The sequence below is a fragment of the Coregonus lavaretus genome (assembly GCF_964263955.1).
Source record: "Coregonus lavaretus genome assembly, chromosome: 6".
Classification (NCBI taxonomy): Eukaryota; Metazoa; Chordata; class Actinopteri; order Salmoniformes; family Salmonidae; genus Coregonus; species Coregonus lavaretus.
The window spans coordinates 7,668,814-7,686,420 of record NC_139993.1 but is presented as its reverse complement, the minus strand read 5'-3'; the positions used below and the strand labels follow the sequence as shown (position 1 = coordinate 7,686,420).

The following is a 17,607-nucleotide window of genomic DNA, read 5'->3' as shown; positions in this document are numbered from 1 at the left end:
GTTTCATCTGACCATATGACATTCTCCCAATCCTCTTCTGGATCATCCAAATGCACTCTAGCAAACTTCAGACGGGCCTGGACATGTACTGGCTTAAGCAGGGAGACACGTCTGGCACTGCAGGATTTGAGTCCCTGGCGGCGTAGTGTGTTTCTGATGGTAGGCTTTGTTACTTTGGTCCCAGCTCTCTGCAGGTCATTCACTAGGTCCCCCCGTGTGGTTCTGGGATTTTTGCTCACCGTTCTTGTGATCATTTTGACCCCACGGGGTGAGATCTTGCGTGGAGCCCCAGATCGAGGGAGATTATCAGTGGTCTTGTATGTCTTCCATTTCCTAATAATTGCTCCCACAGTTGATTTCTTAAAACCAAGCTGCTTACCTATTGCAGATTCAGTCTTCCCAGCCTGGTGCAGGTCTACAATTTTGTTTCTGGTGTCCTTTGACAGCTCTTTGGTCTTGGCCATAGTGGAGTTTGGAGTGTGACTGTTTGAGGTTGTGGACAGGTGTCTTTTATACTGATAACAAGTTCAAACAGGTTCCATTAATACAGGTAACGAGTGGAGGACAGAGGAGCCTCTTAAAGTAGAAGTTACAGGTCTGTGAGAGCCAGAAATCTTGCTTGTTTGTAGGTGACCAAATACTTATTTTCCACCATAATTTGCAAATAAATTCATTAAAAATCCTACAATGTGGTGTTCTGGATTTTTTGCAGGCCTCTCTCATCTTTTTAAGTGGGAGAACTTGCACAATTGGTGGCTGACTAAATACTTTTTTCCCCCACTGTATGTCTAAAATGTTTAATTGTGGGAAAACTATACACACACACACACGCACACACACACACACACACACACACACATATATATATATATATAAAAACAAATAAACATTCAGCCAAAAATACCAAATAACTAGCAGTATATAGACTAAACACTATCAAGGACAACACAATAAAGTCTGAGTTATTAGAGAATGGTGATTAGTCAGCTAGAAATTGAAACCAGCAGGACTGCAGAAATCAAGGCGCTGAGTTATGCACCCGAGCTACACCTTGACTGTCTCATACTGCCTGAGCATAAACTCCTGTTTTATTGACTAGCCTATAAAACAGCTATAACTCACAGAGCATTCTTCGTATTCTAGCCAGCAAGCAACGGTGTGTAGAGAGTCAGTCAGCCTACGCATTAGCTTTAACAGAGTACGCTTAATCAATACATTTTCTTATTTGACCATGGCGCAATTATGCCAGATGAATCAAACATTCAAACCTATGTTTGAAAGCTTGCTACTAACTGTGCTTTTCTCTGGGATATACTATAGGAATGGCCATGTAGTCTGTCTGGTAATGAGCACATTAGCACCCAGCTGTGCTTGGAATTGAACACCGCCTCAAAATGACACTTAACTGAAATGATAGCCGCATAATGAGAAATCGTCGCGGCTTATACAACTGCTCAATGCGTTAAAACAAAGAAATGAGCCTGTATGAATGTGTGAATTCCACTCTCTCGCAGGACCACATGCTGAGAGATTTAAGTCGTACTCTGTGATGAAGCAGGTTATTTAATATTTCAGGCATCAATGACAGCCTACTTCCTCTGTCATTTGTCGCTGGAGAGCATGTGTGTGTGTGTGTGTGTGTGTGTGTGGTGGAGAAGCCTTGACAGCAGCCTAAAGAGTCTTCCTAGGGGGCCCAATCTGGGATCTGTCATCGTTCTGCCAATGCCAGTGTCTTATGTTGTGTGTGTGTGTGTGTGGTGTGTTTGTCTACGTGCGTGTGAAAGAGGAAGTGTGTAAAAGGCTCTTTCAGACATAATGTGATTTCCACAGTGTGTGTGCAGGAGTGTGTCGTAAGTAGACTCACTGGTGAGATTTCAAACCATTAATTCTCAATGGGAGGAACAACAACAGAGAACATGATCTCAGTCTGTATCCGTGTCCATCACCATGGCACAGTTACAGTAGCCTGGTCCCAGATCTGTTTATACTGTATAACAAAGTCCTACGGTCATTGCCATGTCAAACATAACACAGATCTAGGACCAGGCTACAGATACGAGTCCCAATCTAAAAAGCCTCAGCAATAGCACACATAGACTAATAGCTGTTACAACAGCTTCCTATTCTTGTCGTCACCTCGAGACCACTGATAGGCAAAAGGATTGGATAGCCTTAACACCCTATCACATTCAACCATCCCATTTGTTCTTTAATCAGATCAGTTGTCATGAAGGAGAGGAGGAAACTGTTTGGAGCCCAGCCAAACTGGGACTGGATAGTAAAGTTGTCATGGAATGGCTGTACTGGTTCCTATGGCCCTTCGACATGCCTGGGTAGTATTCATGTAACTGGGGGAGGGCGAGAGGAAGGGTACAGACAGAGGGAGCAGAGAGAGGGAGAGAGAGAGATCAAGGGAGGGGGAGACAGAGGGGGCAGAGGAGGAGTCATTGGCAGGCTCTCTGGTGTTAGACAATTGAGCCCCTCACACCCAGGGACCTTTGGTTCAGATGGGCTGGCTTGGCTAACTTGGCTATGTATAGAAGACAGGAGGACACCCAGCACAGCCATGTCCCTCCTCGTCTTTCAAATCCCTCTCTCCTCTCTCTCTCTCTCTTTCTTTCTTACCTTCCTCTCTCCTCCTCTATGTTCGCCATTCTTTCTCCATCTCTCTCCTCCCCCTGTTTCTTGACCTTTTGCCTCCATATTCTTCCACTGTCCCTTAACCGTGAACCCACCCCACCAATGACCATTGACTCTCTCTATCCGACCATCTCTCTCTGCCTCAGAGACATTCAGTCCTGCCATCTTGGACCTCCTCCCAGTGAAGCCTGCTGGAGCAATGCCAGAGCCCCCAGAGCTCAGAGCCTACAGCCAGGCCAGCACAGGAGGAGATAGAGGCACTCAAACACAACCAGCCAGCCAACCTGCCACTGCCCCACTGATCAGGACCTACTTACCCAAATACGAGGGGTTTGGAAATATTTCGGATATTGCTTTGGGAAGGAAGGGTAAATCCACTATGATAATCTGACAGAGGCAGGGGGAGAAGGATAGCGGTATGCTAGTGCCATACATTAGTGCTGAGCGATTAGTACTTTTTGAGGTCAGTTCGGTTAGATTATAAAAAAATAAAGATTTTCTATTTCGTTTTATTATTATATAATTTTTTACATTAAATGCACTATGCATTATGTGGGTTGAATGCTGAAACAACACAGAATAAAACAATTAATAAAAGTCCCATGACGGTAGTGACTGCCCATCACTTATCAACCATCAGTTGTTCACATTACTTTAATAAAATATTTCAGTTGTTGTGTATATTACATTTGTTTTATTTGACTACTTTATTATTTAATTCCAAGTCATCATCTCATCTCTATAAAGCTGCTACCTATGCTGTCTGACAAAATCATTATTTTAGTAGTTCTTCAAAGTAAATAAGGCTTATGACTGCTGAATACCAACTATCAATCACTTAGATCATGTATTTTCAGGTAGAGATACCGCGAAGAAACTGCTCTCTATGTATCCCCTCTTGACCGCGCATTCTTCTGTCTCTTCCGTAGCACAGCACGCGGCGTAAAAGAAACAGACCAGACAAGTAGCTGTGCAATGGATTATGGTCATTGTAGTTAATTATCATGTTTTCTGCGCTAAACTATGTAGAACATCAGCCTGTTGGAAACTACAACTCCCTACTACATCGCACAGTTCGGGCATGATGTGATTTATCTCTAGAGAAACTGCAGCGCAATGTGAACATTGAGCTCTGAGAAAAAAACACAACGAAATGGAATTCAAATAATTGAACTGAGATGGTCAATTAGTTGTTTAAAAAACAAAAAATAACTGACAGCACTACCATATATGGACTACTCTATCTAAAGGCTTACATGATGTGCATATCCTTTCACACATATGCAAACGTGCAGACACACACGCACACACACAAAATGCTAATGTGCACAACTTGCATGAGTCATAACTGCAAAACCCATACACACACCCAATACCATGGATCTGAAATAAGTTTGTGTGTGTGTGTGTGTGTGTGTGTGTGTGTTGCCGCGCTGATCAGCACCTTCACGTTACCAATTCAGAGGCCGACAACATTGAGAGGTGCAGCCATGGGCAGGATGCAAATCAGCAACCTCGTTAGAATCAACCGAACAGAGAAAATTATACCGATGATGAATATCACACACACCAAGAGACAGAGAGTAGTTGCGTCCCAAAAGGCACCCTATGGGCCCTGGTCAGAAGTAGTGCACTACATATGGAATAGGGTGCCATTTTTGGACAAAACCAGAGTAAGTGTTTGCTCATCCCTTAACACCATTCATTCATCATAGGGGAGGAACTGAAGGGGAAATAGAGTAGTAGGCTAGTAGCTCTCTCCAAACCACTGAGCATTGTCAAGAGGCAAAATCAATGACTGATGGAAATGACAGCGTATCACAAATTGTTACAAATCAAAATCATCTCTTTGAATTGGGACAATCTATTCCATTGAGGCTGGCATTGCAGTAATTGCGCTCCTTTCCCTCATAGACAGGCAACAGCCAAACAACCAATCATTGACTTGAAGTACCCCCTCTTGACTAAGGGTATGTCCCAAATGGCACCCTATTCTCTTTATAGAGCACTTCTTTTGACCAGAGTCCTATGGGGCCTGGTCAAAAGTAGTGCACTACATAGGTAATAGGGTGCCATTTGGGACATGTCCAAACTGCCTTATTTGACGAAAAAGCCTAAACCTACTTTCTAATGTAAAAACAAATACATAACAGCTTTACCCTACTGAAATGTGCTCAAAATTCACCCGGGTCTCAATAGATTCAATGTAAAGCTTTCACCCTTCCAATGACGGTAACACAATGATAAACTTCAAAGGAACCAATAGGATATAAGTTAGTTATCTAACAGCGTACAGAGAGCTGCATTCAATAGGCACGTTGTCAGTGTGTAATACCGGTAGTTCAATAGTAAATAACTATGCAAACAAATGCTCAAATCTTCTTCTGAAATGACAATACCAGTCCTAGAATAAAATAAGAAAAAAGATCCTAAACCCTGTGTGTGCACCCTAGGACTTGTTCAGTAGGCAAACATTGCAGAAATGTCATGAATAGAGATGTTTATTCTACCTTATTCAACATGTCAGATAGATATAGGTTATGTAGAACAAACATGTCCTATCTGAACGTGTCCACATCTCTTACCGTTGGCGGCGGTGAGGAAGCACTTGTTGGCACCGCGGGCCTTGTTGGTGAGCTCCTCGGTGATGTCCATGTGCGTGTGCACCTCGTCCCTGAGCTCCTCCAGCGTGGCGTACAGGTGGGCCTCCCAGTAGCCCTTGTCCAGGCAGTCGATCAGCTCAGCCAGCTGTACCTTGGTGCTATAGTACCAGATGGTCTTGTCCTCCTGCTCGCCGTCCTCCTCACTGGGGTGGAGGGAAGGAGCGAGAGAGGGATGGATGGAGGTGGTGGAGAGAAAAAGAGGAGGGGAGAGAGAGGTAATAGAGAGATGGAGGGGACAGGGTAGGAGAGAATATGAGAGTAGGGAGACGGAGAGGGATAGAATAAGAGAGAAAGAGGATGGAGAAAGAGAGAGAGATCGAGGTCTTTGATTAATTGATGCCATCATCAAATGAAGAGCAGTAGAATGAAGGACATTTTACCACAGACACCTTCTACTGTACATTGTAAGGACATAGTAGTAACAACTATTTAATATAAGTCTCTTCTATCAGTGTCTTCTATGGTGCCAGTTTTCATTAAAGGGCAACTCCGCCACTTTTCAAACTCATATTCATTACCTCCAGCACCATACCGGTGTCTAGATATGTGAAAACGGCATGTTTCTATGATCTGTGGTTACAAAGATAAGAAGAAAGGTTCCAAAAAACTGCTTCTCTGTGACATCAAAGGGTAGGATTAAAAGTAAGAAAAACAGCGATTTTGAAAACCTGCAACGAGTTTCTAGCCAGAGGGAGGGTATTTTATTGCTCCAAGTCACCGTGAATGTCATAGTGTTTGAAAATCTTTTGATTATGTCATCAGGTAGAACGTAGAAATGCTCCGTTTTCACATACACTGTATGTAGACATTGGTATTGTGCTGGAGATAATGAAAATGAGGTTGAAAAATGGTGGAATTGTCCTTTAAGTTAACATTGACTTAGCTGCAATCATGGAAAACATGATTATATGGAAATTAAAGTGTGCTGCGCACACTAGGCATGCATGAGACATAGACAAAATGACAAATTTGACAGCTTTGTGCACAGCAGGGTCGAGGCCTGGGTCTCCGTAGCCTTAGGCTGTATTCCAACAGTCTAGTCAGCATCCTCTCAGGATGCAACCACCCACTCAAGACACACACACACATTCTCTCTCTCTCTCCATGGGGATGGTGAAGATCGATTACACTGCACCCGGTGAAGGCCACTTTCTTGGGTGGCAGCGGCAATGAGACAGTGAAGGCTACCTCCGATCCCTCTGTTCAGGTGTGTTTGTGTGTGCGCGTGCGCGCGTGCGTGTGTACGTGGGTGTGTGTGACACTCTCCTCACAGGTTAAAGGAGTCTGCTACCATACCATCTGTGACTAGTGCTTAATAGCTGGCTTATATGCTATCGCTTACTAATATTTGTGTGTTTACATTGTCATTATCCTTGAAACAAGTGAGGCATTGGCCTTTCTATACCTTACCAGAGAAGCTAAACAAGTAATTTAAGTCGCTCGGGATAAAATCGTCTGCTAAATGACTAAAATGTAAATGTAAACGTTTCAATAAAATCATTAAAAGAGTGCCATCTGTCATGTAAAAAAAGCTCACAGTTTGAACATGAGCATGGGACAATTGCTTGCGCTTCTGCATCAATTTTGATTCCGGGTTATCAGTGTTTCTTAGCTGGATAACGTCAGTGCCTGATTGAAATTGACACTGTACACGTGAATAAATAAGTAATGATCACTTTTAAAATATATTACTGATTGTTTGTCGAGGAAGGCTAGCTAGCTAGTGTCGGGTAACTTTAGCAACAGGTTGGAACAGCAAGAGCTAGCTGTTTATGTGTTAGCATAGCGATTGCAGCATTAGCAGCCTGTTAGCTAGTTGTGAATACTCCTGTGTAGATGGCTGCGCTTGTGCGGATGTCTCTCGGCTCACCCTTGAATCAGCTAGCTAGCATAATAAGCTGTCAGCTGGTCGACATGGCTTCTTCTCAGAGGTGTGCAGTTTTAGCTTGCTTGTATAGCTAAATGAACTAATGTAAAAGCTAGTTTTTAGCCAACGTATAAACAACTCTTTCATCTAGCTTGCTTGCTAGCTAGTTGGCTAACGAATGCTTATTTCATTAATGCAATGTTAGCTAAGCTAATAGAATGATCCTAGCTAGCTAGCCAGCTACATTTGTCAGTGGGAGATTTATTTGCTAAAATTGAGACACCTTTGAGGCTTGTAGCCAGCAAATAGCTATACCTCCTGGAGCCCTACACAAGGCAGGATGGCTGGTCAGCTAAAGATCATCTTTGCATCTACCAACTGGCAGTTCATTTAATACATATCAACATATTTTGTGGTACTAGTCCTAACATGTACTTTATGGTTATGTCAGAGCAATGTACATTATGTCATTGTCCACTGGATTAAAAACCCAAGACATCTCAAAGACCAGGCAAGAAAGTTTGATCTAAATGCTTTGTAAAGCCAGTCCTAAAATCGCTCACTCCGCCAGTCCTAAATCGCTCCATCCTCCATGGCCCTAACCCCTCGATGTTTGCAGATCTGTAGGGTCTGGGCAGGCAGGCTATAAGCAGTGCAATGACGGATCTCACACCTTACAGATCTGCAGAAACAAATGGTTAGGGCCAAGGGGAGGGGTAGGGAGCGATTTGGGACCTGACGCAAGTGTTCCTGAGACTTTCCCAATCACACTGAGTTACTGGATGCTAGCCCACCACCTCAAGCTCAACATTGGCAAGAGAAGCTGCTCTTCCTTCCTGGAAAGGCCTGCGCCAAGACCTCTGTCACAGTTAACAACTCCATTGTGTCCCTTTACCAGACTGTCTAAAACTCCTTCACACTCTCCACTGGCTCCCATCAGCAGTGTGCATCAAATTAAAGTCCCTGTTGCTTACCTATAGGGTAGCAAGGGTAATTAATCCTCCCCAATCTTTGTCAGCAATGCCACACGTAACGTGTCTCATAGAAGCTACATGTCTTCTCCCAAAAAAATGTTTTATCCTGTAGCTGACCTAAGAGCACTGTTGGAGGTGCGACAGGCTGAGATACCCAGACGGTAAACACCAATAATGTTTAGATCAGTGTTTCCCCAAAGGGGTGCACATTTTTGTTTTTGCCTTAGCACTACACACCTGATTGAAATCATCAAAGCTTGATGAATTGATCCTTTGAATTGTGTACAGATCCTTGCGACATGGGGCTGTGCATTATCATGCTGAAACATACACACTATCTGCCATTTGCCCGGTACAGTTGAAACCTGGGAAATAAATCACCCACATGTAAAATGTTGGTCTCATGCTTCATGAGCTGAAATAAAAGATCCCAGACATTTTCCATACGCACAAAAAGCGTATTTCTCTCAAATGTTGTATACAAATTTGTTTATATCCCTGTTAGTGAGCATTTCTCTTTTGCCAAGATAATCCATCCACCTGACAGGTGTGGAATATCAAGAAGCTGATTAAACAGCATGATCATTACACAGGTGCACCTTGTGCTGGGGACAATAACAGGCCACTCTAAAATGTGCAGTTGTGTCACACATCACAATGCCACAGATGTCTCCAGTTTTGAGGGAGCGTGCAATTGGCATGCTGACTGCAGGAATATCCCCCAGAGCTGTTGCCAGATAATTTAATGTTCATTTCTCTACCATAAGCCACCGCCATTTTAGAGAATTTGGCAGTACGTCCAACCGGCCTCACAACCGCAGACCACGTGTAACCACGCTAGCCCAGGACCTCCACATCTGGCATCTTCACCTGCGGGATCGTCTGAGACCAGTCACCCAGACAGCTGATGAAACTGAGGAGTATTTCTGTCTGTAATAAAGCCCTTTTGTGGGGGAAAAATCATTTTGATTGGCTGGGCCCGGCTCCCCAGTGGGTGGGCCTATGCCCTGCCAGGCCCACCCATGGCTGCGCCCCTGCCCAGTCATGTGAAATCAATAGATTAGGGCCTAATGTATTTATTTAAATTGACACATTTTCTTATATGAACTGTAAAATCGTATAAATTATTGCATGTTGCATTTATATTTTTGTTCAGTATAATTTTGGAGTTTGTTTGTTGTTGTCTACTTACACCACGATGCGGCGGTCCAGGAACCAGTACTTGCGGCGGTGGCGGTCATAGCCGATTGGCAGCTGGCGGATGTATGGCCGGCTCTTCTGCGCCTCCGTCACACAGTCCACCACGCCGGGCACCTTGTGCGCCACGCACACCTCACACTGCCACTCGTCCTCGGGTACCTCCACCAGCGGCGGCTTCACGCACTCCAGGTGGTAGACGGCCGAGCACGTCTCGCAGCAGAGGAGGTCCCCGAGCCGGTGGCACACCCTGCAGTGGTCGTCGTACGCCACCACCCCCTCCGACATCAACTCTTCTCTAGCCAGGTTGGTGGCCAGGAACTGGTCCACGAGGAATTGAAGGACCTTAATTTTGCTCTCGAGGGGCTCGTAAGGGTACTCCTCACTCTCCAGTAAAGGGAGCACCTGGCGGTACTCTGGGTCGCTCTCGCAGTAGGCGCGCACCATCTCGGGCCAGGTCATGCCGTCGATGAAGTAGAGCGTGGAGTTGACACTGTCCTTGAGGTCGGCAGGACCGAACGTGGTGTTGGACGTGTCCTCCTCGCGCAGGATGGCCTTGAGCAGGGCAGTGTGGGTCTCAGCCAGCAGGGTGCACTGCTCCTGGCCCGCCAGCGCCGCGCAGAAGTCCTCGAAGCGGAACGGCGAGAGGCGCAGGACCGAGCCGAAGTTGCGCAGCACCTCATAGACGGCTGAGATGTTGAGGAGCTGATTGGCCGGCACCAGCAGGTCCTCCGAGGACTTGGGCAGCTCCAGGGGGGGCACCTCCTTGGCCTCGAAGATGGGCGAGCGGGGCCGGTGCGGGCGTCTGCCCCTCCGGCCTGAGACAGAGAGGGATGGAGAGAGAGGGATATAAATGATGTAAAGAATTAAAATCAATCAAGAGACATAAAATGGGGTCAGGAAAAAATGGTCCTAGACTCTGAGAAACACAACAATATCAAAGTACAAAGCCAAAGCTAGAAACATACTGAATGAGCCAAAGCAGGCAGCACAATTTCCATCAACCATAATGGTTGTCGATGTTTCTGTCAAACAGGCAGGGGCTCTTATTCAACACATTTGAGTGTGCAACTATTTTGTTACTGTTTACTGATAACAGCTCTGTGAATGTGTGCATTACTTTCGTTGTATCAACTTTCAAGTATAGCCTATTGGTTATAATCGACTTGTATTTTTTACCCTTATCCAAAAGGCTTCTTAACAGCTTCTACCCCCAAGCCATAAGACTCCTGAACAGGTAATCATGGCTACCCGAACTATTTGCATTGTCCCCACCACCCCACCCCACCCCCTCTTTTACGCTGCTGCTACTCTGTTTTTTTATCTACGCATAGTCACTTTAACTCTACCCACATGTACATATTACCTCAATTACCTTAACTAACCGGTGCCCCGCACATTGACTCTGTACAGGCACCCCTGTATATAGCCTCCCTACTGTTATTTTTATTTTATTTGTTATTATTTTTTTATTTAACCTTTGCTTAACTAGGTAAGCCAGTTGAGAACAAGTTCTCATTTACAACTGCGACCTGGCCAAGATAAAGCAAAGCAGTGCGATAAAAACAACAACACAGAGTTACATATGGGGTAAACAAAACATATAGTCAAAAATACAAACAGAAAATATATACAGTGAGGGGAAAAAGTATTTGATCCCCTGCTGATTTTGTATGTTTGCCCACTGACAAAGAAATGATCAGTCTATAATTTTTATGGTAGGTTTATTTGAACAGTGAGAGACAGAATAACAACAAAAAAATCCAGAAAAACGCATGTCAAAAATGTTATAAATTGATTTGCATTTTAATGAGGGAAATAAATATTTGACCCCCTCTCAATCAGAAAGATTTCTGGCTCCCAGGTGTCTTTTATACAGGTAACGAGCTGAGACTAGGAGCACACTCTTAAAGGGAGTGCTCCTAATCTCAGCTTGTTACCTGTATAAAAGACACCTGTCCACAGAAGCAATCAATCAATCAGATTCCAAACTCTCCACCATGGCCAAGACCAAAGAGCTCTCCAAGGATGTCAGGGACAAGATTGTAGACCTACACAAGGCTGGAATGGGCTACAAGACCATCGCCAAGCAGCTTGGTGAGAAGGTGACAACAGTTGGTGCGATTATTCGCAAATGGAAGAAACACAAAATAACTGTCAATCTCCCTCGGCCTGGGGCTCCATGCAAGATCTCACCTCGTGGAGTTGCAATGATCATCAGAACGGTGAGGAATCAGCCCAGAACTACACGGGAGGATCTTGTAAATGATCTCAAGGCAGCTGGGACCATAGTCACAAAGAAAACAATTGGTAACACACTACGCCGTGAACGACTGAAATCCTGCAGTGCCCGCAAGGTCCCCCTGCTCAAGAAAGCACATATACAGGCCCGTCTGAAGTTTGCCAATGAACATCTGAATGATTCAGAGGAGAACTGGGTGAAAGTGTTGTGTTCAGATGAGACCAAAATCGAGCTCTTTGGCATCAACTCAACTCGCCGTGTTTGGAGGAGGAGGAATGTTGCCTATGACCCCAAGAACACCATCTCCACCGTCAAACATAGAGGTGAAAACATTATGCTTTGCGGGTGTTTTTCTGCTAAGGGGACAGGACAACTTCACCGCATCAAAGGGACAATGGACGGGGCCATGTACCGTGGGTGAGAACCTCCTTCCCTCAGCCAGGGCATTGAAAATGGGTCGTGGATGGGTATTCCAGCATGACAATGACCCAAAACACACGGCCAAGGCAACAAAGGGGTGGCTCAAGAAGAAGCACATTAAGGTCCTGGAGTGGCCTAGCCAGTCTCCAGACCTTAATCCCATAGAAAATCTGTGGAGGGAGCTGAAGGTTTGAGTTGCCAAATGTTAGCCTCGAAACCTTAATGACTTGGAGAAGATCTGCAAAGAGGAGTGGGACAAAATCCCTCCTGAGATGTGTGCAAACCTGGTGGCCAAGTACAAGAAACGTCTGACCTCTGTGATTGCCAACAAGGGTTTTGCCACCAAGTACTGAGTCATGTTTTGCAGAGGGGTCAAATACTTATTTCCCTCATTAAAATGCAAATCAATTTATACCATTTTTGACATGTGTTTTTCTGGATTTTTTTGTTGTTTTTCTGTCTCTCACTGTTCAAATAAACCTACCATTAAAATTATAGACTGATCATTTCTTTGTCAGTGGGCAAACGTACAAAATCAGCAGGGGATCAAATACTTTTTTCCCTCACAGTGTGTGCGAATGTAGTAAGTTATGGAGGTAAGGCAATAAATAGGCCATAGTGCAAAATAGTTACAATTTCATATTAACACTGGAATGATAGATGTGCAAAAGATGATGTGCAAATAGAGATACTGGGGTGCAAATTAGCAAAATAAATAACAATATGGGATGAGGTAGTTGGGTGGGCTAATTTCAGATGGGCTGTGTACAGGTGCAGTGATCGGTAAGGTGCTCTGACAACTGATGCTTAAAGTTAGTGAGGGAGATAAGAGTCTCCAGCTTCAGAGATTTTTGCAGTTCGTTCCAGTCATTGGCAGCAGAGAACTGGAAGGAATGGCGGCCAAAGGAGGTGTTGGCTTTGGGGATGACCAGTGAGATATACCTGCTGGAGCGCAGACTACGGGTGGGTGTTGCTATGGTGACCAGTGAGCTAAGGTAAGATGGGGATTTGCCTAGCAGTGATTTATAGATGACCTGGAGCCAGTGGGTTTGGCGACGAATATGTAGTGAGGGCCAGCCAACAAGAGCGTACAGGTCACAATTGTGGGTAGTATATGGGGCTTTGGTGACAAAACGGATGGCACTGTGATAGACTACATCCAATTTGCTGAGTAGAGTGTTGGAGGCTATTTTGTAAATGACATCGCCGAAGTCAAGGATCGGTAGGATAGTCAGTTTTACGAGGGCATGTTTGGCAGCATGAGTGAAGGAGGCTTTGTTGCGAAATAGGAAGCCGATTCTAGATCTAACTTTTGATTGGAGATGCTTAATGTGAGTCTGCTTAATACTGCTGCTCTTTAATTATTTTTTACTTATCTATTTTTTACTTAACACTTTTTTCTTAGAACCGCATTGTTGGTTAAGGGCTTGTAAGTAAGCATTTCAATAACATTTGATTTGATGGTGTATATAAAGTCTGAATCTCTTCTATAAACAGTATTTCTCCCTTTGGAAAGAGAGCTTTTGATTTACTCAGTAATTATTAATTTTTTTGTATCAAGTTTTAAAAATTTAAATAAGCCAACCTAGCACCTGGTACTCGACTATTCACTGTGCAGTGGAGAAGTCGGCCTTCCTTCACTCACTCTACCCTGGGCCAAAGTAGGGGTGTTGATCTAGGGTCAGCTCCCTCTGTCCATGTAATCTTATTCATTGTGATCTAACAGGCTAAACTGATCCTAGATCAGTACGTTTTATGAATATGGGCCCTGATCAAGTTCAGAATTTGAAACATAAAGCCAGGGATCCACACCCTCTGATATCAGCTGGAGTAGGTAGGTATAACATATTGTAGTTTTAAATTAATTTCAAACATTAGACAGGGTGTAGGCATAGATGAGGTGACATTAAAAATGACCAACAAGCACCTCTCCCCTGAGCGTGTTCCCCCAGTGAGGGCTCTGTGTACAAAAACCTCTGCCTTCATTCCGCCTGACCCTATGCACAGTCTCTTTGTATGTGTAAGCATGTATTTGTGACTCACTGTGATAAAATGAGTGTGTGTGTGATTATAGGTCATATGAAAAGGCACATAAGCCACAATTCAGCCATATTCACATGGTAAGCGGGCCTATTTGGGGTAGGAGGTTATTTGTGTAATCAGTCACTGGGGTGCAATGGAGAGATAGAATTATGATTCAAGAAATACCATGTGGTCTAGGCTGTACACTTCTGTGCTTATGAGATGTGGGGCAAGGGATAAAACACATTCACATACAGACATTTTAGGATGAATACCATATCAATAAATCTATAACTTTATGGAAGTATAATTCTGCATTGCATTATGAATCAGCAGATCCATTCCAAGTCTACAGGAACATGTGGAATTTTGATATTTTGAAGATTATAGTCACCACCATATGAGATCAGAAAATGTAGAATAATTTATACTAATCTTAGGCATAATCCTGAAAAATACAAAATGGTTCCTTATTATTCCATAAATGGCTTGAAAATTGACTACATGAAGGCCAAACTACATGAATGACATCAATGTCACTTTCACAAATGTTTTGACATTATACAACAACAAAACGACTGACTTTCCAGTTCAACAATTATACAATTCTATAATTTAAAAGAAGGTTGCCTTTGCTCTTGCTCGTTTACATAGATAGGCTTTGCTATGGTTACCGTACAATTTAGTACGTGATATTATAATGAGTTCAGGCTGCAACAGGTGAAATTAGAGCGCCTCTTTTCAAAACAAAGGCCGCGCGATGATGTACTGTCAAGCTGATTTCACCACAATCTCACGAAATATATCTCAACACTTGATATTCTGAAGGAAAAAGAATGGGGGTAAATTACAACTAGTTGATTAAACTGACTATTTATTGTTTACATCTACTACAGTAATTGTATTACAGTATATTAATGCGATGAAGGCAACGCGACAAAGTATCAAAACCGCACGCGCAGTTCTAAAACAAATGGAACAAATCGTATCGTGATATTTTGTAGCCAGATAGTGCAGCATGGCATGCTTGTTTACGCATGTATGTTAAGGGAAATCACTAAATGAATGAATGGAAAGTAGCTAAATGTTTCTCTGGAACTAACGCCTGGCCAAATAATATTTTGCATGCAAAATTGTGCAATTATGCAAATGTGAATTGCACTTGCATTACAATAATCCCCATCGTCAAATGCGTGATCATTTTTGCCGAAAGTTACTGATTTTTCATAACAGAAAACATGCGAGGCGACAGTAGTGTTCACTGTGCGGGAACTAGCAAACGATCACCAGAGCTCCTAAACAAAGGCCTGTTTATGAGTGCAATCTCCATTTTGAACAATGCAGCTTGCTTCCCAAATGTGCTAAATAAAAACTGTAGCACTTTGGCGTGTATTTGGAAAATGCTTCTAAATTGCATTTGCAAGCCGACTTACCTGGAGTGCTGTCGTGCGTGCTATCATGGCTCCGAAAGCTGCTCTCTGTACAGTAGCTACCATCATCCTCATCTGGTAATTCTTCCAGAAAATCGGACTCATTGTCCACGGCCTCCTCTTCGTAGTCTGAGGAGGGATTCTCGTGTAAAAGTTCGTCTTCCTCCGACCTCAAACTAATATTATCCTCTTCCTCGTCGCTATTGTCATCGTAGACCACCTTGCACAGTGGCCGTCTCCCCCTGCTGCCGCGACCACCTCTCGAACCCCTGCCTCTTCCTCTGCCCCGCGATGTCGTCGTTGCTCCAACTTTCCTCCGTCCCCTAGACGAATGGTAGTTTTCTCTCCGATGAATTTCTGTATCGCCGGTATCCACCACCGAACCTCGTCCGCGGCCACGTCCTCGGCCCCTTCCCCTACCACGGCTACCTCTCCCTCTCCCTCTCGAACCACGAACTGGCCCAGGGGAAACCTCCTGCATCTCCGCTGCCTGTTTGGGCGGCCTTCCTCTTCTCCCTCGCATTGTAGCAGATGTATTATTTTTAATTTCGCGACTGGTCCACGCAAACCAGAGAAAACGGGCACCCTCGGAAACACTAACCAACGTTGCAATAGGCTCAATTAGACCCACCAAGCCCCGGGCTCAATTTTTAGTAGAAAGTTCAAATAGAATGGCCGGCGTCCCGCTTTAGGTCGCCTGCAGTCGCCATTTTTCTTCGGATCTCTCCCTCCACTGAAAACAGACAGCAGGCCCTGTATGGAGGTCACGTGACTACTATTCTACAGTAGACGCATTTAGTTCATAAAATCAGTTATCCATGCAAACGTGATGCCCTCACGATTGTTTATTTACGTTCACTTGTCATGCTAATTCATACAAATCAAGAAAATATCGATTTATTACAATGTAACAGCGTTGTCAATTTGCAGCTGACGTCGTCATTCTAGCCAGAATATAAACAAGCATACGTAGTCGGACACAGGGAAGATCAGAATCATGAAACCAAATTGTTGTAAATCAGTTTCAGTTACAGCAAATATGATCACATATTAGGCAGAAGTTCACTATATGTCAACATTTAAATCATGTAGCCATTGGTAGTTGGTTTGTTGTTATTATCAAAGAGACTCCATTTGTAATTTTGCTAATGCAGAGTGAGTTATTCAATAAGCTTATTTTAATGGCAAAAAATACTCATAAAATATTGTGTATTGCATTGGATAATTGTATGCATTTATAAAAATAGGATAGGACATCATTTTTTTCTTCAAACATTGTGTTTACTTATTGATGAACACAGTGGATATTATGAAAGGCGTCATTCAACATTCTGGACCAGAACGAAGAACATCAGAACAGTTCCATCACCACGGAATGATGGTGACATATTTTGAAATTTGACATTTTAGTCATTTAGCAGACGCTCTTATCCAGAGCGACTTACAGTTACAGTTAGAGCGACTTACAGTTACAGTTAGTGAGTGCATACAGTTTTTTCATAACCTACCAATGTAGCAGACGTTTCTTTTTTTCTGTTTTTTTTGTGCGGTTGTTTACTAAATCCCTCTCTTATGATAGGGCCTAGCAACATTATGTTTAATTACAGTCTATGGTTTATGCTCTCAAATGTAGCCTATTTAGATCAGGCCTACTATGTCTAGTGTACTGGTGCATGCTCTCTGTAGTTTGGCTTTGCCAAGGCTTTTCTCTTTAAAGCAAGCACATTGCCTTATAAACTCTAGCAGGCAGCAGTCGAATTATTTCGAGGTTATAGCGACATTTTCAATAAAAGCAGCCAGCACAGTGAATGGTAGTTCAAGACATAGCTAATAGTCTTCAAACTAATAATAAATAGCAAGTTAGAAATGGAATGTGTTAAATGGGGAGTAATTTCATAGTGTTATAACAAGTTGTCGTGGCCGAGTGGTTAAGGCGATGGACTAGAAATCCATTGGGATCTTCCCGCGCAGGTTCGAATCCTGCCGACAACGACTTTTTTTGATCATGTAACAATAGGTAATGGGAAGATTCTCGCTAATGTGTAGTACTTCAAATGGCCAAATCAGTCAACTAAACATTTGTTACGTCCACTTGAATGCAGTTAATGTCTTGATATTACCTACTGTCTTTATGCAAAATGCGGTACATCAC

At 43.6% G+C, this 17,607-nt stretch overlaps 1 protein-coding gene across 1 annotated transcript in view; it reads right to left on the bottom strand.

The window, feature by feature from the left end:
• LOC311131498 (nucleosome-remodeling factor subunit BPTF-like) overlaps window positions 1-16,152 on the bottom strand; it is a 50,165-nt gene extending 34,013 nt beyond the window's left edge. Inside the window, exons 1-3 of the mRNA XM_084164524.1 lie at window positions 15,459-16,152; window positions 9,337-10,159; window positions 5,226-5,446 (exon numbers count right to left, since the gene is read on the bottom strand). Coding sequence (XP_084020650.1) covers window positions 5,226-5,446; window positions 9,337-10,159; window positions 15,459-15,978 — 1,564 coding nt within the window. The 5' untranslated portion in view covers window positions 15,979-16,152. The remainder of the gene's footprint in view (window positions 1-5,225; window positions 5,447-9,336; window positions 10,160-15,458) is intronic.
• Window positions 16,153-17,607: the final 1,455 nt, after the last annotated feature.